Below are 27,209 nucleotides of genomic sequence, written 5' to 3' on the forward strand. Positions count from 1 at the left end.
GCAGTTAATCCCGTGCTTACAGCCTATCCCAAATAGGAAGAATTGGGGTCTCCGGGCAAATTCTCCTGCTGTTCAAGGCAGCTGAAGGGCTCCCTCTAATTCAGCGAGCAGTAATCCCCTCCCTGCCCCGCTCCCCTCCTCCTCCTCCTCCCTCGCTCAGTTCTTTCCTCCCCCTCAGGGAGCCTTTTGGAGGTTTTGCTCCTTTCCCCTTCGTTCCTTCCTTCCCACACCCCAGGCAATCAATGGGAAAGCACCCGATTTCCAGGGAAAAAAAAAAACCTGGGTGCTCCCAGGGGTGCCCTCCCTTCCCGGCCCCTCCCCATCATTTCTCCACGAGCCATCTGTGCCTGCCGAGCTCGGGTTCAACCGGGGCATGTTTGGTTTTTGCCGGGCAGGTGGGGAACCGGGGGACTCTGCGGGATAAGGCCAGGAAGTAAAATATTTGCGCTGTGCAGGGAATTATAACCCACCCACAGCCGTCAGACAGGGGCGGCTGTGTTGGATGGGGATGGCACGGCCGCGGAAGGGGCTGCGGATTTGGGGTGGTTGGGTGAGGATGAGGGGCTCGGCACCCACCCGGATCCCAAACCATCAGCTGCCGGCTGTTGCCTGCCGGGAGAAATGTTTGCCAGCCGTGAGCCGGCGTTCCTCCACCTTTCGGTAATCAGAGCTGGGCTGCAGGCACAGCGGGAGAGCGAGGCTGAGGACAGAGATATGGGACTTCCGCAGTCCCCAAAGCTGCTGGCAGCCACCGGGGCTGTCCCCAAACAGGCACAGGGGTCCCCCCTGCCCGGCACCCCTCGTGCCCTTGGTTTTTGGAAGAAGCTCCGGAGGGAGGAGATGGAGCCGGAGTTGTGACCCCGGGGGACAGCTGGGGAAGGGGCATGGGTGGATTTGGGGTCATCCTCGACCACGTCCACCTCACCCCTCCAAATCTCTCTTTTTTCCCCAAAATTTCCCAGTGACACTGTTTGTTAGCTAAGTACAAAAAATAAATCACAAAACCAGTCGGATGTGCAAACAAAATTAACCCTGCGCTCTCCCCAGTGCCATCCTGGGGGAGGCCAGAAACTTGGGAAGGTCTCAGTGACACTAAACTGAGTCCTGGGGGGTTATTTCCCAACAGGGGCCAAATCCCGTTCAGCAGAGGGATGAAAAAACAAGGGAGCTCAGCTCCAGGATGTGGCACGTCCACACTGCACAGAAGGAGAAACTGAGGCACGGGGCAGGCTCGTGACTCCCCCACTGTCTTTGGGGTTGGGAGGATGGATGGGGCGAGCAGGAGGATGGATGGGGAGAGTGGGAGGATGGATGGGGCAAGGGGTCAGCGCCACTCAGCCCCACAGAGGTGCCTCCAGGCGTGGGGTACCCATGTGGGTGCCCGACGCTTTCCTGCATCTCTGGCTGCCTCCCTGGGCTCCTGGGCAAGGATTTGGGGTCTGCCGACCCCTTCTTAGCCCACCCCACCCGCAGGATGCCCTCGGTGCCATATCCCCCCCCCTTGATGACCCCTGCCCGGGGTTGGCCCCTGCTTCTGGCCCCTGGGTGCTGCCAAGCCGCGGCTGCATTTTTCCAGGCGCTCCTTGTCCCCGGGGAAGGGGAATGCGAGGAACGCGGCCCCGCGCGCCCTGCCTGCTCCTGCCCGGCCACCTACCAGCTAAGAATAGACCCGGCTTGGCCGGGCCCCCGCCAGCCGCTGGGGACGTGGGGTCCCCCCCCGCCAGTCACCTTCCCCCAGCACGGTGAGTGAGGATAATGAGCATTAAAAAAATAAAATAAATTAAAAAAAAGGAAAATAGGTTTCGCTGTGCCCAAAGGGTCTCCAGGCTGGTGAAGGGAACCCAGCGTGGTTTTTGCTTTTGATGTGCGTGGTTTTGAAGCAAATCTGCTCTCTAGGAGCATTGTGCGCAGGCATCCCCAGCACAGCCCCCGCAGGCCTGGGGTGCTGCTTTCTGAGCTCCCCTTGGGGGGGATCTGTGAATTGAAAGGGAATCTCCTCTTTCTCTGCTCTTTCTCTTTTCCTTTTTTTTTTTTTTTTTTTCTCCTTTTTCCTAGGGAGTAATTTTGCTAAGCCTCCTAATTTCAGCAGGAAGCGTGATGCAGAAGCCAGAAGGCAGCAAAATCTCTCCAGATGTTATCACAACAGGGGAGGTGAAGCATCCTCATTTTAAAGGTAACTTGTAAAACGCTGGTGATGGGTAGCAGAGCCCTGAGGGCACCAGCGGGTCTTAATTGCCCTGGAAAGCTTCACCTGTGCCCCCACCCACGGCTCAGCAGCTCCAGTTAAGCTCAGCTCAGGACCTTCATTTCATCTTGAGCTGGGCTGGAGGTAGCTGCGTGCCCCGTCCTGCTCCTGGTTGGAGCTCGGAGCTGTGCTGGAGGTAACCTGGTGTCCTCCTGCATCTCCTGGATGGACCTTTGGCTTGTGTTGCCTCTCTGTCCCCGAGCAGGAGGCTGCAGCTCTGTGTTTCCATCACCCACCACTTAACCGTGGCCTCTTCCAGGACACCAGCAGCTCCCGTGTGGGCTCTGATGCGGAGTTAGGGCTGAGCGTGTATCGCAGTCCCTGAGCGGAGTGCTCAGTGTGGCTCTCTCCTCTCCAGAAAGCAATCTTCCTGAAGCTGGCAAGACCTTGATGACCTTGGAGACCTCCGTTAATGGTGCAGAAAGCAGCCACAGGGCTACAAATTACCAGCGGGGAGCTGAGCTGGATGGAGCGCACCTGCAGCAGCCTGCCTTCTGGGGCTGAAAGCAAACTTGGCTTCCAACCCAGCTCGCACTTTGCAAGGTCTCTGCTCCACGGGCATCGCGTGGCTGGGAAGGAGGGGCAGGGATGGTGCTGCTGTGGGGTGCGGGCATTTGGGGCAGCTGCTCCCCCAGCCCTGGGACCGCAGCGGGAAGATGTGCGACCAGCGGCTTCGCCTCCCCGTGGGCGTAGGAGATGGAAGCAAACAAACACAAACCCGAGCGTGGGCGGGCAGACACCTGCCTTCTGCTCCTCTCGGGGCTCTGTTTCCCCCTGTAAGACAGGGCTGAGGGTGGAGGCCATCGGGTGAGAGGGATGGCGTGATCTGCCCTGCGTCCCCTCATTTCCCTTCCTGCTTGGGGCTGCAGCAGATCGCGGCTCTTTAAGGCTGCAATAATCCCTGGCCTGGGATTAGTTTTGCACCTAATCACCGCAGAACAAATACGAAGTTTTATTTACAGAAGCAGAAGAAAGACGGGGAAAAAAAGCCTCAAGCACGGCTGATCCCAAGATAATCAGAGCTGGGGAGCGGGAGGCGATCGCTGACCTCAGAGCCCCCCCGGCCCTTACGTAAACGCGCATCGTCCCTGTGCTGGAGCCGCGAGCTCGAGCCCTGTCCCTGCTTGGACTTGGTGACCCTCAACCCTCATTATAGCTCAGGCTTGGACTTTTCTGGAAACCCACTTCTCAGCTGGGGTTTTCTGGCCCTAATGCAGCCCCTTGGTTAGGTGTATGCCCTACGGAGAAACCCTGAGACAGCAGCTGCAACGGGAGCCAGTGTTTAGGGGGTGATGGTGCTGCCATAAAGGGATGCTGAGCTTTCATGATGGGGATGGAGGAGACCCCAAAAGCCACATTGACCCCTAGGAAATTGTATTCTCACCAGCCCAGCATCCCACGGAGATACCACCCACAAGAAGGAGCCGAGCTGCTGCGCTGGGGGTAACAAGACATGGGTTTATTTTTCATCCATGCAAGCGAACAGCCCAGCAGTGGGCAAACCAGGGATGGACAGAGGACACAAACGTGCTCTGTCCTTCCCAAGCCTGCCCTCTGTCACTTGAAGCCCCCATGGCTTTGGCCACCCTGGCATAGGGGTTGGAGATAGATGGTGGGTGCCTGGGCTGGACCTGCGCCCCCCAGGCATGGGGGCAGCCCGTGATGGCTCCGTGCCTGCCGGTGCCTGAATTTCTCTCCCCCTTATGCAGACGCTGACAAATAAATAGGTCTTTTCTGCTTTGGCTCTTGCATAGTGGAAAAAAAAAAGTCCAACCTGATTGGAGAGAGGAGTCCTGGGCTGTGGAAACCCATGGCTTCGTGGGCGAACGTGCCCGCAGCATTGCCACCAGCCTGCCCGAGTGCCTGCGCTCGTACCCTGTCTGTGCTCCCCCATCGGTGTCCGCCTTATTTTAGTTCCATTTCTGAGCTGGATTTGAAGGCCTTTCTCCTTGCCGAGGACAACTTGACGCCCAGGAAGATGGTGGTGATCACGAAGACGAGTGCCAGGGCGAGCAGGACCCAGCCACCTGCTGAGGCTTGTTTGCTGTTCAGGGACATGCCCAGGAAATCGGTTCGGTCGGAGGAGCCAGCTTGGCTTTGAGCGGCTGGAAAATGGAGAAATGAGGGACGTGGTTAGTGCTGGTGGCTCTGGACTGGGTGTGGTGGGTCACCAGCTTCTCCTTTGCTGGTCTCTTGGGTGACTTGTCTCCTTTAGACTCAGCTTGCTGGGAAGTCAAGGAGGAGCATCCAAAACCCCTGTTGTTTTTGGGGTGGCCAAGGGGCACCAGGGCAGCTCCATCTCTGCTGTGAGCCCCATCCCCACCCTGGAGAGGACCAAACTCTCCCCCATCGTGTACCCACCGTGTTCAGCCCATTCCCACGTACCCGTGTAAGGAGTCCAGTCATACTCAGGCCAGCCCAGGACCTCCCCATTCTTCTCGTTCTCCTTCACCAGCCATGTCATGAGGGGCTGGAAGTAGCTCATCAGGGCCTCTGCTGACATGTTGGGCTGCCCTGTGATGAGCTGCATGGCTTCAGGCCACGGCTTGCTGAAACCCAGCTTCATGGCCTCCCTGCGAGGGAAAAATCGGCTCCAGTGGGCTCCCCATTGCCCCTTTGCCACCAGCCCTTGCCTTCAGGGCTTGGGGTTCCTGGTGCCAGCAGCCCTGGGGCACGGTCTCTGCTTTCTGGTATCTGTGAGCCCAGAGCATGGGGGAAAAGGTTTTGCATGTGGGATATGGGGTTTTACATGCCTAAAGCCTTCCAGGAGCCCGGACTGATGCAGATCAGTTTATGGGTGAAAGGGTTAATTTTACAGGTGCTTCCCTTGAAGCAAGGGGGCTCTTTTCCCTAAGGAACTGGGGGCTGCAGAGGAGGAAGAGGAGGAGGGAGGGAGCCTTCCACCTGCCAGTGGCCCAGCTACCATCTAGTGGCTGCTTTTGCAATCACAGCTGCAGCACCCAGCCCAGGGTCCCCCATGTCCCAGGGCCAGGGACTGGAGCATTGCTGGGGCAGGGAGAGGATGGAGCACCAGGGGCTCTGCTGTCCTGCAGAGCTGTGGCCTGACTTTAAGGTATTTGGGGTCATAAAGGTCTTGGCTCTACCCTGTCCACACTTACCCCAAGAGATTCCCGGCCTCCTTGGACTGGTAGATGTCACACTTGTGCAGGGGCCCCGTGTGCCCAGCTGCGTCACAGAGAGCCTGGTGGAACTGGAACTGGATCACGAAGCTGACAAAGTACCTGGAGGGGCCACAGAGGGGTGAGGACACGGGGACAGACCCTGCTAGTGGCTGTGCAGGGGGATGATGAGCTCCCCCTTATCCTCCAGGTGCAGAATCCCAGCCTGGAAGGGTATCACTGGCTTTGGATCTCCACCTGCATCAGTTTGGTCCAATGTGCTGATGCCATTTTTTCCTTTTAATGTGCATTTTATAGCTGCCTGTGTGGCTGAGCCCACCTCCCTTGGACAAGGAGAAATTTCCCCTAGATCCAGCCTTTCCCTCTAAGGTTCTGTTGATATATACCCCGTATTTTGGGATGGGCACCACCAGGTGTCCCTCCAGCCGTGAAACAAGGTGCCATTGCTAGCACCTGAATCAGAGGTCCCTGCTTCTGCATGGGCTCACCTATCCCAGCGGTGTCCCTCCCAGCCCCGCTCACTCACCTGATGTAGGGGACATTGGCAGGGATGTGAAACTTTGCTCCAGGGTCAAAGTCATCTTCAGACCTTGGTGTTGGTGGGCACAAGCCCTGGTACTTCAGCCTGGGCCAGAGAGGGAGAATTAGCTCAGTTTGGGGAGGAGAAGGTGGGGTAAGCCAGGAGGGGACACAGCGGGGTGTGGGGACAGGGTAAGGGGTTGTGTTATCCCATCAAGTCCCACTGCAGCCACCTGGGCCACAGGGAGAAAACACGTAGTGGGACGATGGCCAAGGACCTTGCACCAAAGAGGGGTCTGAGCTCGAGCACACCTGAGGTTCCACCACTGCTGGTTGTACTCGTCCTCCTTGATGCGCCCATCAAACACCTTCCAGCGCCACTGGTCCATGAGGTACCCGAAGGGCAGGAAGGCGATTTTGTCCAGGGCGACGCTCATCAGGTAGTTAATGTCACTTTCTGTCCAGAGTGGGAAGGTGTGAGCAAGGGGGTACTGTGCCCACCTTTCCACCCTGTGTGGGTCATTCTGCCCAGGGGCAGAGGGTCCCCATCAGATCCTGTCTCTTCCCTGCATACCAAGCCACCGTGCGTGTCCCCTTCTACCTTGTCCAGTCCATCCTGGCCCTCTGCATCCCCAGCTGCCCCCACGTGTGCCGTGGGGTGCCCCCATGCCAGCTCACCTTCGTTTTCTGTGACTTGGTCCAGCAGCTTGATGCTGTGCAGATGTTTGGGGGTGGAGACGGACAAGGCCATAACGTCCCCAATAGCCTCGTGGAAGCCAGGGTTGGCTCCATCGCGGAATGAGATGGGCTGGTTCATGTACTGCAGGAAGTACTGGACGTGGCCCATCTCGTGGTGCACCGTGATCAGGTCATCCATGTTCACCACAGTGCACTGCTTGATCCTGGATGAGGACATGGGGTGGGGAGAAAAGAAAGGGCAGAGCTGGGGTGAAAGTCTCCAAGAACGACCGTACCCCATTACGGTACCATAACCATCTATGTTTCCCTCTGGTCTCTTTCCACGTGTCCCCTCCCCAGGTCTGATGCTGGTCCTGCTCCATGGGGTTGGTCCCTGACTGTCTTTCTGCCTCTCCTGCTGCCCCTGCCCATTCCCTGTCCATGTTTGTCAGCTTTTCCATCTTCTGGGCAGCTCAGGGAAGGTATAAGTTGCCCTCCCCCTGCTATGGGGACTCCTGCCATCAATGCCAGCATCTTGGGTACCAGTGGCAGTGCCAGAGAGGGGCTGCCACAGCTGCTGAGCAAGGGACACCGCGGCGGCACCATCCCACGTGCCCTTATCCCACCAAGATGCTGCCCCAGCACCATGGGAGCCAGGGGCACCACTCGCTCCCTGCAGGCACCTGAAGTCCTTGCGGTTGTAGAAGTCCCATGCTGAGGCGTGACACACCACCTCCCGCCCGTCCGTCGGCTTCTCGATCATGGATTTGTCCCAGAACTCCTGCGGCATGGGGATGAGGCCCAGGGAGGTAAAGAAACGGTCCGACTCTTCAAACATCATTTTGGGTGTCCAGCCCTGGGGAGAGAGCAGATGGAGGACTCGGTGAGGGGCACTGGGGGATCCTGTGTGTGCTGGAGGCTGTGGGAAGGATGGGAGGCTGGGGACAGTCTTGTCCTTCTGGGCTTGGGAGGTCTTTGATGGCAACTACTGTTGGGCCCAGCCCTTGGTAAATCTGGATGGGGAAGGAATAGGGGCATGTCATGGAAGCTTCTGGAAGCATCAAAGCATTCAGCAATGGGGGTGTTGGCAGTGGCCTGAGGGTGATGGGTCCCAGAGGACGTCTCCAGAGCAGACTGTAAAAGCACTGACCTGTTCCTTCATGGCTGGGGTGGCATCCACCTTGGTGGCATCTGGGTAGGGCACCACCAGGTTGAAAATGTTGGACCATGACTGGGCCCACATGTTGCCTGGGAAGAGCAGGAGGAAGATGGAGGGAGAAGAACAAAGACAACCCGTTACTCCCCACTTTTCAGGATGGGCTACCCTGTCTGTGGCCAGGTTGCACAGTCACCAGTCCCTGCACCGCCTGCACGAGGGCAATGCAAGCATGAGGTCCTGGCATGACTTGCAGCAAGCTATGCCTGGTGGGAGACACAGCTCGAGGCCCCCACATAGCCCTTACCTAGCAGGTGAGCAGGGATGGGACCCTTCAGGTTTATGTGCTCAGCTCCATACTTTTTGTATAGGGCCCGGCGTACATAGGCATGCAGGTTGAGGTACAGGGGCTGCAGCTGCAGGTACAACTTCTCCAGATCTTCCTCCAAGGTGGATGTCTCATACAGGGATCTCCAGTAAGCCCCGTTGTCTGTGTAGCCTGAGGTGGGGCAAAAGGAGCTGTCAGACACTTCCCTTCTTAGGTAAGAATCTGTCTTGCCACTCAGACACCCCAGGTCCCTCCATGCCTATGGGACAGGGGACCTAATGACAGTTTTGGGACCTCTATGCCCTCAAGATATTGGCTTTGAGTTGGATGATCAACTCAATTCTCTGCTGACGGGGTGCTGAGACATTGGTGTGTCTCTGAAGGAGCAGGACACTGACCGTTGAGCACAGCTGCCTTGTTGCTCAGTTCCACGTATCGCTTGTAGTTGTTCCTCATTTTCTTCCCAGAAGCATCCCGCCAGCCCTTCCAGACAAAGAGGAGCTCATCATAGTCCTGTGACTTGGCCAGGATGTCCGTGAGGTCTAAAGAGAGAGCAGTGAAGCCAGATGATGGCGTTGGCTGGGCTAGCCTGATGCAACGATGCTCTAGACCCAATATACTGCTCAGGGGCCATCACCGAGAAGGTGGAAAGTGCCCCTTCACGACCCTTCTCCATGTCCCTATGAAGAATCCCTCCTTCCTGGGCCTGCTGCAGATGACTCGCTGAGCACCCTGCCAGGTCTTACCAGGATCCAGGGGGTGACAGGTTTTGTTCTCCCTGCAGACCTTGGCTACGCTGTATGTGGTCTCCATATCTGAGAGAAGGGTGTTGTACTGCAAATGAAATTGAATTGTGTGAGCTTGTTAACTTTGCTCCTGCTCTTGGGGAACAACACAGCCCATTGGGATGTTCCCCTGGCCCCTTCCACACTGTCCTGGCAGGTCAAGTATGACCCCAGAAGGAATCAAAGCTGAGTTACTATGGCAAGTATGGGGCCAGCATGCAATGTGCCATTGCCACCCAAGCAGCTGCGCCCCACAGCAGGCTGGGGCAGGCAACCTTTGGGTGAGAAATCCTGGAGGTGAGGGTCTTGCTTTTGGGCAGAAGGTACCAAACTATCACCTTCTGCAGGGGCAGGGGCAGCTGCCCAGGGCCATTTCCTAAAAGCTGGGCAAAGCCTGTGTCTTCCCACAGGGTAGTGGCAAAGGACAGCCCGTCCTGCCCTGTCCCCTTGCAGCTCACCTCCTTCAGCTCATCCTCAGGCAGGGCTGCCCTCTCGATGACGCTCAGCTTCTTGAGGATGCGTGTGACAGTTTGGTCCTGGAAGTCGGAGGCGTCGAACTGCCTGGCTCTCATCCCGTACTCAAGGGTGTGCTTGGACATGGCCAAGTTCTTATCCAGCTGCAAAGGCAGGAGAGGAGTTACCTGAGGGAGCTCCCTGAGACACGGGCCTTCACCACAAGCACCACCTGCCCTGCCATGGCTGACAACCTCCCCGTGGCTTCTCTGGGGGTACCTCATGGCAGGACTTTTCATGGACAAGTCACCTTCTGGATGAGAATGGGGTTCTCATCTACAGCTCTGCTAGGGACAGGGGTTGTCCTGGCTTTCAGAGCTCATTTGCAATGGGAACCAGCTGCCTGCCGTGGCTGTTGCCTGGGTTGTTTCCATACCATGATCTCCTTGTTGTAGTCGGTGATGTTGGTGTTGTAGGTCCAGGACGCCTCAGTGTAGGCGTTCCACACCTCCTCGGCCGTCCTGTTGTACTCGGCCAAGAACTCTTTAGCTTGTGCCTCGTCTGCTATTTTGTCTAGAGGAAGAGATAAGAGGAAAGAGAGGGGAAGTCCGTTTTGAAAGAGGACTTTTAAGAGGTTTCTCCACCAGGCTTGAACACGTCCCAGAGTTGCAGGTCTGCCGAAAGATGCCTGGGAGCATGCTGAAGGTGGAGGCGTCCCACGGGAGAGGGGATGGGATCGCAGGACAAGCTGCCTGCCCTAAACCCTTCCAGCTGGGCCTTACCAATGCCTTCAGGGTAGCCTTCAGGGACAGGGGGACGCCAGTCGAACTCTGGCCAGCCCAGCACCTCATTGGTCTTGCTGTTCTGCTCCTCCAGCCAGGTGGTGACAGGGCTGAAGTACTCCAGGAGGGCCCCAGCGTCCATCTTATCCGTGCCAGTGAGGTTGAACAGGATTTCCTGCCATGACTTGGAAGACCCAGCTTCCAGCACCTCCCTGCAGAGGAGTGGGACAGCAAGAGCCAGCATTAGGTCGGAGGATGGATGGGAGAAAAGCAGTGGTGGTGTCTCTGCTTCACAAGCGTTGCAGATGCTATTCCTGAGAGGGACGTGAGCCTGGAAACTGCCTCTGAAGCCCCCCCAGATATCCTGTGCCTGGGGTCTGAAGACTTTCCACCACATTCTCATGCATTCATTAATGCCCAGGGAGTCTACAAGAACCAAACATGCTTTAGTGACCTCTTGTCTGGGTGGGAGCTAGTGACAGGGACAATAGCAGGACTCCGGTGAGGACCACTCACCCCACCCCAGTGCTTCCTTGTATTTCCATCTATCCATCCATCCATCTGCAAAGCTATTTCTCCAGCCATCTCCATGGCCACTTTTTCTTTCCTTCCTTCCTTTCTTCTTTCCTTCCTTTCTTCCTTGCACACCATCAGCTTCCACGCACACATCTGCCCATGGCGATTGTCCCGACCCTTCTCTGTCCCCACCTGAGTTTGGCTCCAGCCTCTGTGGAGTTGTAGATGTCACAGGTGTGTAGGGGACCAGTGTGGTTGGCCGCCTGGCACAGCGCCTTGTGAAACTGGAACTGGAGGATGAAGCTCACAAAGTACCTGCCGAGGAAGCCCGTGAAGGTGAGCACCGGAGACAAAGCAGGCGAGTCCCAGGGCATGGCTGAAGGCACCTTGCCACACATCTGCTCCCCACCATTTGTGCTCCCAAGCGTTGGATGGTGTCTGTGTCTTGAGCAATGCATCCCAGCCCCTGCCTGAAGAGTTGGGGTCCCCACACCCCCTGCCCCAAGCCCCCATCCCCTTCCCAGCACCTCCTCTACCTGATGTAAGGGGTGTTCCCAGGGATGTGGTACTTTGCCCCAGGGTCAAAGTTGCTTTCGTTCCTCGAAATTGGAGCACAAATACCCTGGTATTTAGTTCTGTAGGCAACAGAGAACAAGAGCATGAGCTGGAAAGAGGGAGCCAGAGGAACCAAGGCAGGGAACAGGAAAAGAAGGCACAGTGCTGAAGAGATCTGCACAATTTGTGTCCTTCCATGTCTTCCCGATCCTCAACCCACCCTCCTATGCATTCCTCTCTCCCATCCCTCCACCCCTCCATCCATCTTTCTCCAGCCATCTCCATGGCCCCTTTTTCCTTTCTGCCCACCCTCCATCCTTGCACACCCTCAGCTTCCATGCACGTATCCACCCTCTGCGACTGTCCCCTACCTCAGATACCACCAGTCGTAGTTGTAACGACTGGGGGGCGTGTGGCCATTGAACACGTTCCAGCGCCACTGGTCGATGAGGTAGCCAAAGGGCAGGAAGGCGATCTTCTCCAAGGCCATCTTCAACAGGTAGTTGATGCTGCTCTCTGCATGAAACAGAGCCCAAATGAAGTTGGGAAGGAGCCCTGGCAGGCGGCACTATGGTCACTGGGTTTTTGTTGGGAGTGGGGTGAGGAGAGATGGATGAGAAGTTGGAACAACATTTCAACATGTAATTGTGATCCTTAGAAATTTGTGCACAGGACACGGGAGGTTTTTCTGGCCGCAGCTCCTGCTTGGGGGAACACGTCTTTCTACTGACTGGGAGCAATGGGAGTGACAAGCCTGGTGTCCCCTTACCTGAAGCCTGGAGAAGTCTCTGCTGAGGGTAACTCTAAGGGCTCCCTGATAACATGTTCACCCTACAGGGGCTTCAGGGTGAAAGGGATTTGGTCCCCAGGGCTGGCACACCAAAGCAAAGGCTGCCATGGTTTGGATCCAGACCTGGGGCAGTCACCACCATACCACGCGGAGCACAGGTGATGGTGACATCTGCTTTACCCTTCACCTTGAGCAAGGGAAGACTAAAGAAGGACCAGCTGGAGACCCAGCTGCAGCTGTAGGGTCGGGAAGGGGTTGGCAGCATTCCCCCGACGGGCTGCTGGCTGCCACCACGGTGGTGGCGCGGCCGCCAAGTCAGGCAGCGATGCCTTGAGGCAGCGACCATCTGCTCCGTGATGTTTGTGCAGCATCAGCCCAACAATTTTGGCTGCTGTGACGGCTTCCCCATCACGAAACAGATTTAACGACAAGGCAGGAGGACCCGGGACTGGCCCTCCTCCACAAAGCAGCCGCCTGCGGCAGGGCTCTGCGAACGCTTGGTTTCCTCTGCCGCTGTCTGGTTTGACGTGTTGGCTGGGAGGTGTGGGGGGGCGTGCAGACCCTTGCCAAGCTGGGAAACGTCCTGCAGCGACAAGTCCTCCTCCTCTGCACTGGCTGGCAGGCGGATGTGTCACCCGCTGCCTGTCCTTGTGACCAGGCGGGTTGTCTGAGCGAGCGCTCGGTGCCGCCTCCGCAGAGCTACGTGGTGAGCTCCCGGGTGGACAGGAAGGGGAGACACTGGAAATGTCAAAACCAATAAACACCATAGGTGCTGCTTTCGGTTTGAGTTTCTGCTGGGGAGGGGAAGGGAACAGACAAGGCTCCAGGGAGCATTGCTGCTGCTCGTGGTGGTGAAGAGGATGGAGCCAAGAAGTTGTCCACAGAGCCCAGAAGGGGTCATGCATGGAGCCAAGGAGGGGGTCTGTGCATGGACCCATGGCAACAAGAACCAGGATTATGGAATCATTTAAGTTGGAAAAGATTTCCAAGATCATCTCGTCCAACCTTTAACCTAGCACTGCCAAGCCCACCATTCAACCACTAAGCTCTACATCTCTAAGTTTTTTGAAGACCTCCCGGGATAGTGACTCATCTACTGTCTTGGACAGCCAGTTCCAACATTTCACAACCCTTTCAGTGAAGAAATTTTTCCTAATATCTGACCTAAGCCTCTCCTGATACAAATTAAGCCCACTTCCTCTTGTCTTATCACTTGGCGCTTGGAGGAGAGACCGATTCCCATCTCGCTACAGCCTCCTTTAGGGTAATTGTAGAGTCTGTCAAACCAAGGATGGTTGAAAGGTTTGTGTCAACCACGGGGTCTGTCCTGCTCAGGGCTGCATTGCCAGGCTGCAGCCTGCCCTGGCACATCCCAAACCCTTCCCGGTGCCATGGTCAGTGTCCCATGAGCCCTCCTGGTCCTAGGGCAGCTGCCATACCCGCGTCCTCGGTGGCGCTGCTGAGGAGCCCAATTTCCTTGAGGTGGCTGGGGGTGGAGACGGACAGGGACATGACATCTCCGATGGCCTCGTGGAAGCCGGGGTTGGCCCCGCTGCGGAAGGAGACGGGCTGGTCCTTGTACTGCAGGTAGTACTGCACGTGGCCCATCTCGTGGTGCACGGTGAACAGCTGCTCCATAGTCACCGTTGTGCACTGCTTGATCCTGGGAAAGGAGCGATGCCTGAGCTCGGTGAGGGTCCCTGGTCTGCCCACGCACATCCCCAGTGGGAAGGACCCTTAGAGGGTGGCAGCACCCCATGGGAAAGAGGAAAAACCCAGTAGTGGGGAAGGCACAGCTATGTGGTGCCCTGAAACCTTACCCCAGATGGTGATGGGGTACCCAAAATAGTGACCACCAAGGGGGTGGAAGAAGCTCTTGTCCCATAGCCCTGGGCCCCTGCGTGGCCCCACGCACCTGAAGTCCTTGCGGTTGTAGAAATCCCAGGCCGAGGCGTGACACACCACCTCCCGCCCGTCCGTCGGCTTCTCCAGCATGGACTTGTCCCAAAACTCAGGGGGCATCTCCAGCAGCCCCAGGGAGGTGAAGAACTTCTCCGAGACCCGGAACATGTGGGTGGCGTTCCAGCCCTGGAGGGCAGGAGACAGCAGGTTACGGCCAAGAAAAGAACTGCCCATGCCTCGGGCATCGCCTCTGATCCTCTCACAACACCACAGGGAGGAGGAAGGCTCCTGCCCCTCTCACCCTGATGGGAAGCTCCAGAAATGGGGTGAGCATCCCTAAGCAGCACCAAGCAGCAGGGCTGGTGCCCAGAACGGACAGGAGATAGGAGCAGGACAGGTGTCTCAGGAGGGCTTGGAGATGAGTGATGGTGGGGATGCAGCCCCCAGCGTAAGGACCAGCACTGCTCCCACCACACCAGCCTGCCTCTTTTCCCACCTGCTGCCTCTCTGGCTATTGCTGGAGTGGGAGCGGTGCCATTTCTCTGTCCCTACCCCTCCCAGACGTGTTTTTTCTGCTGTCCCATATGCAGATATGGGCAACCACTTCCATAGGATCAAAGTTATGGGGAAGCCCTGGCCAACGTATCCCCCCTTTTTTCCCAGTGGTGTCCTAGCAGGTCCCTCAGCCCATTACCTGTTCCACCATGGTGCTCGTCACATCGAGGTTGGGCTTCTCAGGGTAGGGGACCATCAGGTCGTAGATGTTGTTCCACTGCTGAGCCCACATGTTGCCTGAGGAGAAAAAGCAGATAGAGCAGACCCAGGGGTGGGTCAGATAGAAGAGAAACAGCAATAAGTGGGACCACCCGCCATCCCACCACGGCCCTGCAGTCCCACCAGGACCCCTGGCTCTTACCCAGGAGGTGGGCAGGGATGGGACCCTTCAGGTTGACGTATTTGGGGCCGTAGCGGTCGTACAGTTTCCTCCGGACAAAGGCATGCAGGTTGAGGTAGAGCGGCTCCAGCTGGTTGTAGAGATGCTCCAGGTCATCCTCGAAGGAGGCTGAGTCGTACCAGGAGCGCCAGTAGCTGCCCGTGTCCTCGAAGCCTGCAGGGAGGCAGTGATGACCCCCAGCTCCATCCCCAAGGGGCTGCCCCACATCCAGCCCCAAGAGCTGGGCCTGTTGGGCACCAGTAGGATCTTTTGCACCTTCCCCAAGGTGTCAACACCAGGGCAGAGGTGAAATGGAGGCTGGATGAAGTGGGATGGGGAGAGCAGGACACTGTGTTGCCCCTCTTCCCACCCCGCTCCCCGACCCACCACGTCCCCATCCCGCTCGCACCGTCCATCCGGTACGCCTCGTTGCTCAGCTGCACGAACTCCTCGTACTTGGCACGCAGTGGGTTTCCTGCGGCGTTGTGCCAGCCCTCCCAGGCGTACAGGAGCTTCTTGTAGCTGCGGGACGTGGCCATGATGTCCGAGAGGTCTGAGACAGAAGGGACACATGGGACATGAGAGATGCAAGTGGGAAGGAGGTGCGGGAGTGGGGTGCAAAATCGACCCAAATTGAGCCATCCTCACCCCATGACAGCCCTATGAATGTGGACCAGGACCCTGCCAACCCCATCCCAATGGGAATTTGGGACCAGGGCGAAGTCACGGCCTGGGGGTGCTCATCAGGAGCAGACCCTAAGCAGGGGACGGAGATGGGGATGGGGACTGGGATGGGGATGGGGACAGGGTTGGGGACAGGACCGCACCTGGCTCCAGCTCCCAGCAGGTATCGTTGGTCGGGCACACCTTGGCCGTGGAGTAGATTTTGTCCATGTCGCTCAGGATGGTGTTGTACTGCGGAGAGGGAAAAGGCATTGGGGCTGGAAGAGGGTGGGAAGGGCTGTTGAGGAGGGATTTACAAAGACTTCCCATCTCCGGAGCACGTGTGTGTGTCCGAAGGAGGATCGGGGTGTTTATACAGTGCTTTTTTTGGGGTGAGGTGTGTGTTGTCACCCGTTGTTTCTGCACTTTGGGACAGACAGCCCACGCACGGCCGCTCACCGAGCCCCCTCCGTGTCCCGGAGCATGGCTATTTATAACACCCTTCGTCAGAAGGGCTGCGGCACAGGCTGTTTATCTAAGCGGGCAAAAAAAAAAAAAAAAAAAAAAGAAAAACCACAGGAGGAGGGGAGGGTATTTATTTCTGTGAGCTTCAACAACAGCAAACAATAGCAACGGGAGGTTTCCTGGAACCTGCTCGGGGAGCCCATTCCCAGGGACGGAAATTCCCCCGCGCCGTCCCCCTCTCTCTGCTCCCATTCCTCTGCTCCGGAGGGGACGGCGGTGGCTGCGGGCGGGGAGAAACGTGGGTGATGTGCAGGGAGATGGGATCAGTTCTGTTATCAGGGACAGGTTTCCGGGAAGGAACTGGGGCTGACGCTGCTCCAGTGAGGATTGTATTACCGGGCTTGCAAGCCAAGCAGGGTTTCGGTGGGGAGGTGCCCCGGGAGCCACTGGAGATGTGCAGGGATCGCTGCCTCGAGCATTTTACTTGCATTTAATTATAGGACACCGCAAGCTCGGGGCTGTGATGGGGAAGGCTGTCCTGATGTCCCTGCTGCTGGTCTGTGCCACCGGTCACAGCCGCTCCGGGTGTGCAGGGAGCCAGGTGGCTGCCGCAGCCCTCCTGTTTGCTGGGCTGTGTCTGCGGGGGCTCCAGCCAGCTGGCCCCAGCCATGGGCACAGCCTGGCCGGCGTCCAGGGAACGCCCAAGGCTGCTCAATGTAAGCAGGAAATCTCCAGCCCCTGCTTGCAGGTGGCTCCAAATTGACGTTAGGGACAGATCCTGGCTGTGTGTCCTCCCCGAGGTGGGACCCCAGCTCCCAGCTCCCCCCTTCCATCACTTTTCCCCAGTTTTCAGCCTCCAGGAGACCCTACAAAATGCAGCTGAGGGGCCAGCAGCAGATTCTGCACGCTCAGGAAAAAAGGCTTTGAGGGGGAATCGCAGCACCCAAGCATCTCCCAGGGCTTCACCACAGCCTTGCCTACCTGCTGTCGCTTGTCCAGGGGCAGGTTGGAGGGCCCCAGGGTCTGGATGGAGCCGATGATTTTCTTCAGCTGGGTGTCACTGAAGTTGTTCCAGATGTTGCCGTAGAGCTCCTTGGCTTTCTTGCCCCATGCCTCTGTGAAGTTTTGCTCCTCCAGCGATGCCTCGACCTGCGCGGTGAGAGAGGGGACGTGGGGACCAGTGCCGGGACGTGACACCGCGCTCAGAGTCACGGGGGTTGTGCGAGCCAGAGGGCAGGGGACACGCGGTGGCAGGCAGGGCTGTCCCCGAGCCGTGACATTTATAGAAAGAGACAACAGTTTCCAGCCGAAGAGGCAACATCTGCAGCCCCCGCTCGCCTCACAGAGCACCCAAGGAGTGGATTTTGAGGCTGTTTTGGACGTGGTGTTGTTAGGGATATTAGGGATATTAGGACAGGGGGTCCGTGCCCCGTGGGCAGGGTGTTGGGTGCTCATGGGCCATTGTGCCAGCATCATTATATCCGTGCTCGAGCAACATTTAGCTGCATCTCCCTGCTCTGTGCCCTATAAGCCCCATCTCTGGGTTTCGCCTTGCAGAGGGGCACCCATTTACCCCGGAGATGCAACCCCCTGGAGATGCCCCCGGTTTTGGGTGCCCCATTACCCTTATCCGGCACTGCCAGCCCCGACCTCGCTTCCCAGGGCCGTGGGACAGCGGGAGCAGCCTGCACTGCAGGGGTTATTTAGGCAGCTGGAGCTGCAGCCGGCAGCCACGATTTTTGGGACGAGGCGCATCGCGGGCGGTAGCATCCACGTGGCCAGCGTGGAAATGCTGATTTTTTGGGAGTGCATCAGCCCGGGCAGTGCGCAGTGAGAACATGCAGAAAGCCTGCTCGCTGCCCGTGCCGTCCCAGCATGATTTATGGAGCTCATTAGCTGTAATTCGTGGCGTTTCCAGCCTGGTTCCAACAAGCCTGGGTTGTTTTATTTTAATCATCACATTCTCTCGGGAGGGAAGGGAGTTACAGTGTGGTGTGGCCAGAGGTTGCTCGGGGACAGGGAGGGGAGATGCCTAAAGCAGAGCTGGGTGCCCACCTCCCCCCTTGGGCATCCCAGCACCTCCACCCTCACCCCGGTACCATCCGGCCCCGGCTCCCCATCCCACCGGGACATGACAGCCCCCACCCTGGAGCAAGATGCCCTTGTATCAATGGGAGTCACCCACGATGTGTGGAGGCTCACGAGGGATGTTTTATCCCTTCCCAGACCCCGTTTCTGAGCCAGGGAGCTGTAGGAGGCAGAGTCCAGCTGTGTTTCATCTCCTTCTTGAACGGACGCCTGTGTTAGGTCAGGCGATTTGTGCCCTAAACTCTCCTGACAGCTCCGGTGGAGCGAGCTGAGGCCAGAGGCTCTGCCCCAGACCCCTTGCCACGGCCGTGCCCGCCTGTCTGTCATTCCAGCATCCCTCTGTCCATCCCCACAAGGCCGGGGGCTGCTGCCCTGCATTTAGCCTGATGTCCCCCCCATGTCACTTTGTCCCCTGGCCACGTCTTTGGGGACAGGTCCCGGGGGACCCCACACCTCTGGGCTGGCTGGGCTCAGCCCCTCTGTGCTATAGACCTGAGCGGGGTTTGCCTGGCCCAAGGGTTCACCAAATCCCCCAAATTCTGCCTTTCGGGTCCTGCTGTCCACCTCAAGCCCTGTTAACCCTTTAGTTCTCACTGCCTCCCCATTGCACAACACGTGTCTCTGCTGCCCCTTTGACGGGCTGATTTCAGGGGCCAAATCCCCTCCTCTCCCTCTCCATCTGTGTCAGGCTCAGGCAAATGTTGTGCTGGGCACCACCAGGGTGTTTTTAGCTCTGCAGTGTGCTCTGAGCATTTCTCAGAGTGGGCACAGCTTCGGGCAGAGCAGCCAGAAAAGTCCTGTCTGTTTTCCCCTCTTGTCCCCGAAACTATCTGGGAGCTACTGGGAGGGGAACAGGGTGGCCCGATAAGCCTTGAGATCACAGCGAGCACTCAGCCGTGAACCTCAGGTATTTATTAACATGGGAAAGTGGGCTGGTCTGGGAATGTCCCCGAGCAAAATCCACGCAAGGTGCTCCCCAGCCCCTCCTCACTGCCTGCTGAAGCCGGGATGCCCCCGCGGCACCCAAAGGTCCCCAACCCCACCACAACATCTGCCAGGCAGCGGCTGGGCGCGTGCCTGGACAGCGTTAGCTGGCCGAAAAAGGCTGGAGGGGCACGCCGGGTGTCCTGCCAAGTTGGCAGCGTTTGTCCCCCGCCACCCCAGCCACTCGCTGCTGTGTCCCACACAGACAGACGTGCAGCACACCATGTGCCTCCTGCCCACGGGCTTCTGGCTGGGCTCTGGGGCGTTGCGTGACATTATTTGGGGTGTGGAGGTAACACTCAGGTTCCCAAACGCATGCTGGTCACATATTTGTTGTGCTGACCCCGTGCACCATAAGCTACATGGGGTGGGGTGTATGGGTCCAAGCTGCACACAGCACCGTGTCCGTGTCCCCATGGACACGTCCCCACGCCGTGGTTGTGGCAGCCCCCCAGGTATGACAAGGGCTGGGGGAGCATCCATACAGGGGCCAAGCTCGTGCAACTGAGAGCAGCTCCAGCCCACACCAAAACCTACAACCTCCCCCCAGCCAGCTTGTCCCCATGGGCTGGAGTGCCCCGGTGCCACCCCACTGCTCCTTCATGCCTGGGGCTCCCGAGGGGCTGGGGCACGGCACAGTGCTGGGGACGTGGTGCCGGGCAGGGACAGGGACACTTGACACCTGACCCCAGCCTGGGAAGGGGGGGAAGGAAAGTGGAAGGTTCTGGGCAGAGGGAAACACCTCTAAAAATAAACCCAGGCTCTGCTGCGGGGCCAGGGCTGCTGCACTGGGGCAGGGGCTCTCCGGAGAGCCAGTTTTGGGGACAAAACCATTCCCAAGCCAAACATCCGAGTCCCGGGACAGCACCTTGGGGTGCTTCAAAAGGAACCCGTGGGGAGGAAGGGGACCCCGCCAGCCCTCCCCACCCTGCCGGAGCCCCCCCAGCAGCACCCCGTGCCAGCACCCACCTGCAGGGCACCGTTGGTGGCCGTCAGGTTGGTGTAATAATCCCAGCTGGCCGAGACGCTCTTGAAGAGGACGATCTCGGCCGTTCTGTTGTAGGCATCGGCGAAGAGGGCAGCCCCCGCCTCGGTGGCATCGTAATCGGGGGGCTCAAGCCCCGGCTCCAGGGCACCCACCGGGCTCAGCACCAGCAGCAGCAGCCCCAGCGCCACGGGCATCGCGGTGGGAGCTGCGCTCGGAGCCTCGCGAGGGAGCTTCCCTCCGCGGCCGGCTGCTTATAAGCCAGCAGCCTTCGCGCAAACCCTGCCCACAGCGCCTGCCTCCCCTCGCAGATAAGAGCGTTTTCGCTCATCCTTCAGCTGCTCCAGGCTGCGGGGAGAAAGCTCAGCCTTGGGGGGGCAAAGTCCCCTCGGTGCCTGGCTGCGCCGCGAGGGAAGGGGAAAGGGCTGGGAAGGGAGGGAGGGAAAAAGGAGAAGAATCGAGGGAAGGGCGGAAAAAGAAATTCCTTCAGCAGGAGGAAGGCTGGGAGTGTGGGGTGGGCGGCCGCAGGACTAGTCCCATGCTGGGCTCTGTCCCCAGTCCCCTCCTGGCTCGGTGGCAGGGGGACCCCATCGCGCCAGGCAGGATGTCCCCGACAGGTCCTGCAGCTTCTTGTCGCAGTCGTGCCCCTGGGCATAATTCGTTTTTCAGGGAAATGGCGCGTTCCTTCTGGCGGGGAAGGAAACCCCATCCTGTCCCACAAAGTGTCTGGACTTTGAGGAATTGGTCTGATGACAAACGAGCAACAAAAAGTTCCTTCCAAATGAAAACCAGACTCGTTTTGGTGGGCTTGATAGCTCCTTTTGTGCTTTATTTTGTTTTTTTAATTAAATAAATCACTTTTCCCCGGGGGCCCGCCCCTGCCTTGGGAGCTGTGCCCGGGCTGAGCTCAGGCTCAGGGTTCACCACGTCCTGCTGGCCCTGCTATCCCCAAAACCAACCCATGGGGAAATGGGCTGTGTGTGCTTTTTTAGGGCAGGGAAAATCCCTTGACTTGTTTGCTTTGCAGCACGGCTGGGCACTGCCATGGCCCCATGGTGTGAGCACATGGGACAACACAGCCCCCAGCAAGGAACAAGTCCTCCCAGTAGGGCTGGGAACCCTACAGGGTGCAGAGAACTGTTTCTAGAAGAGAAAGGAGGTATTTAAGAGCCTACAATCTCCTAACATCAATTAATTCCCCCCCCCCCCATAAAATCACAGCTTCCCATAACACATCTTATCAGGGTGTGCTCCTAGCAGGAACACCAAAAAAAAACTTCCTACCCCACACTGAGCACATACCCAGTTGTAAACGGCACCAGCAATGCTTCCAAACCCGGACACCACGGCACCCCCTTGTCAGCCCCTCTCCCCACCAGCCCCAGGTCCCTGGAAACTTCCTTGGGAAGTTGCAAAAATGGTTGGTTTGGCTCCAATTTGGCCAGCGACCAAGGGCCAATGAATGGAGATTTCCTGCGGAGCACCAGCCCCGTGTTCCCAGCTGCTCCTGGGGGAGGGGTTTTCCCGGCTCTTGGGCCAGGGTCTCGGGCGAGCAGCATGGCCAAAATGGGCTCTGGGATCTCAGCGTGGTGCTGGTACACGGTGACCCCAATGAGGGCAGTTTGGGGCCCTTTTCCAAGGGGAACAGCGCACTGGGGTGCCCACGGTCGATGCACCTGAGCATCCTCCAAGGTGCTGATGGTGCTGCGGGACTTTGCATTGGGCAGGGGCCCTCTTGGTGGTGCCAGCAGCTTGGTGGCATCCCGTCCTGAAAAACCCCAGCTGGGAGCAGACAGAAAAGCCACCAACACATGGGACAGTGCTGTCAGGTGAAGCAGCTGAGGTCCAGGAAGGCAGGTGAGATATCTGCAAGCCTGAAGACGCGCGTTGGTGCCTCTGTGCTGCCCCAAAGCCATTCCGTCCCCAAACACCTCCCAAGGATGGGCTCAGAGACACCCATGGGTGCAAAACCAACCGGTCCCCACACTCCCCTCTTCCCATACAACGCAATTTGGGGGTTCTGGGGTGGGTGATGGAGGGCAGAGGACCCAGTTGGGGGGTACCCGGGGCTGCTGGCGATGCAACAAGGATGAAGGCAAGAAGGATGAAGGATGCGTTGCCACGGAGACGGATGCTGAACCGAGAGCAGCCGCGGGGCTGCGGGGTGACGTGGGCTCCTGGGTGAGCCGCGGTGTCCCCGGCGGCTGCCCCGGCCAGGAGGATGCTTCCCATCCGCTCGCATTTCCATCAAAAGCTGCATGAAAACAGCCTCCCCCCCGCCGGAGCGCGTGTGCGCGGACACGTGTGCCGTGCCGGAGTCACCACAGCCAGCTCCTGGCATCAGAGGGAGAGGGGAGAGCCCTGGAGCCCGATGGAAAAAAAAAGGGTCCAGAACTGCTGGGATAAACCCCAAATGTCCTGCAGAAAGGATGCCCGTGGCCGGACGCTGCTTGTGAAGTGCAGTTTGCTTTCCTCGTCTTTAACAAGCTCTTTGGCTTGCCAGGCTCAACAAATCTCCCAGCTCGTGGCCCCACAGGGTGAAGGACATGGAAGATGAGTCTCTGGACCCTGAGACCCCCAAATCAGGCAGAAATAAGGAGTTTAACACCAAATAATTCTCAGGAGATTTGTAATGCATCTGCCATGACAGTGGTGTGATGGGAGAGGGCTAAAGGTGAGCAGGGAGGTGTGTGATGGAGCAGATTATTTAGACCCCAGTGCCAGACGGGAAGATTTGGGGTTTTTGCCAGGTGTAAGCTCACCTTACAGCCTCTGGCTGGGAATGCTCGAGCCAGTTTTCCCTTTCTTTCATTAAAATCCACATTTTAACATTCCCATCCTATTTCTCAAAGCGTTCAAGGGTGCTTCAAAACTCCTGCCTGACCCATCTCTCTCTTTGAGCAACCAAGGAGCTTCTGGAGATGAGAGAAAGGGTTTGCTGAGGGTTTATCCTACAAAAAGAGCTTTTTTGGGGGGCAGTCTGCCCCCTCGTCTGTTAATTTTCCCGTTGCTGTGGTTTTGTGGGCACAATGGCTCCTGCACCAGCTCGTAAAATCCCTGCATGGGGAATTTTTCCTCGCTCTCTGGACCGCGATTCTAAATGATGCTGCTTTATTTGCTGATGAATTCAATCAATTATCATAGCGCATAATTCACTAAGCTGCTTTCCCAGATGCTGTGACGTTGCCATGAGGGAGAGGAAAACATGTCTCCACTCCAAATTTTTCATCTAAACAGCTCTTTTTTCATCCTAAAAAAAAAAAAAAAAAAAAAAAAAAAAAAAAGAGAAATGAAGCAACCCCAGCAACGTGGCGGTTCGTTTCAGACCTGCAGGTGCAAAAATAATTGCAAACTATTAGAACAACTGCTGTGGCTGGTGCAAGGCAGCAACAACAGCAATAGGAGTAAACCCAGTCCAGTGGGATTTGAGTGGGTGCGGTGTCATGGGGTGACTGTGCAGCCCCCTCTGTCACCTGGGCTTGGGGACAGGAGCTCTCACTCAGTGCACTGCTGGCAAAAAAAAATAAAAAAAAAATCCATTGAGTTTTTTGTTTGTTTGTTTGTTTGTTTTTTGGCCATTTCTTGCCTAAAAGTGCCATTTAAAGCCCCTCTCCAGGTCAGGGTGCAGTGAGTGGCAGGGTGCTTGCCCCATCGTTAAAGCCACCCCTTAGCACCTCCTTATCACCAAAAGAGCACACTCAGCTCTTGCTGGGGCTGACCGCAGCAGAAATGCTCCTTATCAGCAAGATTTCGGCCCTGCCCTGGGTAACGCCCCTCACAGAGCCACAGGACAGGGGTTTATGGCCAGTGGCAGGAGAAGGGGACACGCCAGCGTGACTGCCTGTGTCCCTGCCCTTGTGGCACCGAGCAGGTCGGTGGGGCTGGGTGGAGATGGGAAAAGGACGGAGATGGAAAAGGGATGGAGATGGGAAAGGGATGGAGATGGGAAAGGGATGGAGATGGGAAAGGGATGGAGATGGGAAAGGGATGGAGATGGGAAAGGGATGGAGATGGGAAAGGGATGGAGATGGAAAAGGGATGGAGATGGGAAAGGGATGGAGATGGGGTTTCACCATGGGAGCTCCTCCAGCTCTGTCTGGGAGCAGCGCCAACAGCCCGAGGATGCGCTGTGACATTGCCAGTCCCCCAGAAAGCAGCACGCAGGGCCCCTAAATGATGGCAGTGCCTTGGGAGGGTTGTAAATAAAAGTAAGACCCCGAAGGTTAGCCCCTGGGGAGTTCCCTGGCTGCAGTGCAGGAGATGAGACCAGCACAGGGCACGGGGCCAGGAGCATCAGAGGGGAGAAGTGAGAGCAAGAAATCATCCCTTGTCCTCCATCACTTACCCCTTGTCCTCCATCCTTCATCCCATGTCCTCCATCCCTCACCCCATGTCCTCCATCCCCCATTCCTCTCCTTCCACCCACCCTTCCTCTCCAGCTGCTGCAGGATGATGGAAGAGCCCAGCGGGTTCTCTCCGCAACCATGCATCAACCCCCAAATATGTGGCAAAGTCCCCGTTCTCCCTTTTATTTATTTAATTATTTCCCCCTTCCTTAATAACAGAAAAACAATCCCAGCCCCAAGGCGAGCGAGCGTGACTGCTGTGGGTGCATTAATCATCTGCTGCAAGTCCAGCGCAGGTTATTGCTGGTGTTTATCCAAGCAGCTATTAAAATGGCCATAAATGAGCCTTCAGCCTCTTCGGAAAGTGATGAAGTGTTTGCGCTTGCTGCGCCCATCTTATCGGCAGCCCTCCTCAGCTGAGCTCTGTTCCCAGCCAGGAGGAGAAGGCAGATTAATTGGTGCCAGGAGAAAAACAGGGAGCAGTGCCCTTTGCCAGCGGGGCTGCTCCGGTCCCTGCTCTGGGGTAACCCGGCTGGGATGGGTTCATCCCAATGGGAATCCCCCTTCGTCCAGCCTTTGTGGGATCCCAGGCAACTGGGACCAACCCTGGGGCAACTGGGACCAACCCTGGGGCAACTGGGACCAACCATGGGGAAACTGGGACCAACCCTGGGGAAACTGGGACCAGCCATGGGGCAACTGGGGCCCTGGGTGCTGCCTTTGGCACAGGGATGGGGCTGGATTCGGCTGTGCTGGGGGTGCTGCAGCCCCTGAAAAAAACAAATCCCTGCTGGGGGAATCAGCCAGGGGTGAGCAAAGCGATCATCCCTGGGGGCCCTAAGCTGCACCCAACAGCAGCCACAGAGCCCTCAAGCAGAGCTTTTTTTCCTTGCATTTGGCCCCCCAATGAGCCTGACTTTGCCAGCTGGGCTCTTGAAATGCTCCTCTGGGGAGGCATCCTGCAAATGAGCATTTCTTAGAAATGAAAACTTCATTTAGGGGGAAAAAGGAAAAAAAAAAACCAACACACAAGTGATGGGTTGGATCAGCAGAATGGTAATTTGATAAGCTCAGGGAGAGGCAGGGGAAGGGGCCAGCAGCTGGGGAAGGGCAGGAGCTGCTGGTTTTGTGAAGGATTCCAGATTTGGGGGGTTCCTGTGGGTCCGTGGGTGCTCAGCATCCCGGGGATGTGCCGGGACCCCCAGAAAAAACCCAGAGCAGCCCCAGGAAAGCCGGGGGGGCTACGCAGAGGGGACAGCTGGGGACGGCCACGGCCAGCACCGGCTCTGCTCCCAGCATCACGGGGAGGATTTCATTACCGCCGGCCACAGGCAGATTTAATAAACCCATTATGTCCCCGGCAACGTCGCTAATTAAAGAGCTGGTTACAAAGCGCTGGCGAGCCCTGAGGAGAGCAGCGTGCCGGCCGTGGTGGCAGGGTCTGGGGTGTCCCCACATCAGCCACCACCTTGTGCCCAGCAGGTTCAGGGGCCCATTGGTAAATGTTTGCACATATCCTAAAGGAAGACCCCAAGCTCGTCCCCTTGGAGGCTTTTCTGAGGGTCTCAGCCCAGCCGCAGAGGGGGAAATCCTCCCTCTGCTCTGCCCCCAAGGCCGGCTGACCCCTGCCATGGTGTGCAGCCCGGTGGCTAAAGGTTTGCGGTTTATGGCAGGTTTTATGGCTTAGATTAGCTCTGGTAAACCATTTACCAAACAGTTTACCAAAGGTCTTGGGAGTTTGGGGAGTTTCCTGCAGCTGGAGGCGAGCCAGGGCTGTGCCCAGCCACAAAGAGGGCACGAGATGAGACCCAGGGAGCTGCAGACCCGTTACCCAGCCCCAGCCCCTGGAAAAGTTGTGCAGAAAACGGTCCCGGGGGATAGCGGGAGGCGTTTAGACAACAAAGATCTTGGCAGGCACAGACGGGGAGGGGAAGGTCCTGCCTGAGCAATTTTCTCTCTGTCCATGACAAAGTCACCCCCGTGGTGGATGGAGGGCAGGTGGTGGGCGCAATGGGGCTGGATTTGGGGATTTCAGTGAGGTTTTTGGTACAGCATCCTTCTGGACACATGGCCCTGCTGTGAGACAGGTGGGTGAGGAGCGATGGGGCTCAAGGGGGGGCCTGGGTGCCCTGGCACCCAAGGGGACAAACGCCGTGCTGGGGTGCAGGACACCCCGGGCAGTCAGAAGAGGGGATTCTCCCTCTTGAATATTCAAGGTGAACTGAATATTGCCTCCAGCTCGGGCTTCCACAATACAAAAAGGGTGTGAAGGGACTTGAAAGTGTCCAGAGGAGGGCAACAAGGGCGCATCCTGCGAGGAGGGGCTGAGGCTGTTGGGCTGTCCGGCCTGGGGAAAAGGGGGCTGCGAGGAGCCCTCGCTGCTCCCTGGGGAGGGAAATGGGGGGCAGGTGTTGGTTTCTGACCCTTTGTCACTGGTCTCTGCCCCTTTGTCACCGATCTCTGCCCCTTTGTCACTGGTCTCTGACACCTTGTCACTGCTCTCTGCCCCATCACCAATCTCTGCCCCCTTGTCACCAATCTCTGCTCCCTCGTCACCGATAACAGGACACGTGGGACCAGCACGAGACCGCACCAGGCAGGGTCAGCGCAGACTTTAGGAAAAATATCTACACGGTGAGGGTGGCGAGACATGGGCACAGGCTGCCTAGCGAGGAGGTTGGTGCCCTGTGACTGGCAGTGTTCAAGATAAGGATTCGAGATAATGGGCTCTGGCTGTTGGTTTTACCGAAGTTTGCATCAGTAGGACCTGGTGATCTTTGTAGGGCCTTTCCAGCTGACCCGGTCGATTCCATCGGCAGGAATTTGGCTGTGACAGCGCCTGCTCGCAGCTCGCAGCAGCTCCCCGGCTGCATTTCTGCAGGGACGAGGGTTTGG

The 27,209-nt window shown here is 57.6% G+C and overlaps 1 protein-coding gene across 1 annotated transcript; it reads right to left on the reverse strand.

Moving 5' to 3' along the window:
• Nucleotides 1-3,683: 3,683 nt before the first annotated feature.
• On the reverse strand, nt 3,684-20,358 carry ACE (angiotensin I converting enzyme). Its single transcript, XM_027445654.3, has 25 exons — nt 19,953-20,358; nt 16,893-17,060; nt 15,611-15,698; nt 15,193-15,336; nt 14,766-14,957; nt 14,544-14,641; nt 13,863-14,035; nt 13,387-13,610; nt 11,529-11,673; nt 11,139-11,237; nt 10,795-10,917; nt 10,087-10,298; nt 9,741-9,877; nt 9,310-9,468; nt 8,813-8,900; nt 8,465-8,608; nt 8,046-8,237; nt 7,733-7,830; nt 7,266-7,438; nt 6,583-6,806; nt 6,217-6,361; nt 5,912-6,010; nt 5,365-5,487; nt 4,631-4,818; nt 3,684-4,350 (listed from the first exon to the last, which is right to left on the reverse strand). Exons 1-25 carry the CDS (start codon nt 20,163-20,165, stop codon nt 4,151-4,153), a joined length of 3,849 nt encoding a protein of 1,282 aa, XP_027301455.3. The 5' UTR covers nt 20,166-20,358; the 3' UTR covers nt 3,684-4,150.
• Nucleotides 20,359-27,209: the final 6,851 nt, after the last annotated feature.

Source organism: Anas platyrhynchos, chromosome 28 (genome assembly GCF_047663525.1).
Source record: "Anas platyrhynchos isolate ZD024472 breed Pekin duck chromosome 28, IASCAAS_PekinDuck_T2T, whole genome shotgun sequence".
In the NCBI taxonomy this organism is placed as follows: Eukaryota; Metazoa; Chordata; class Aves; order Anseriformes; family Anatidae; genus Anas; species Anas platyrhynchos.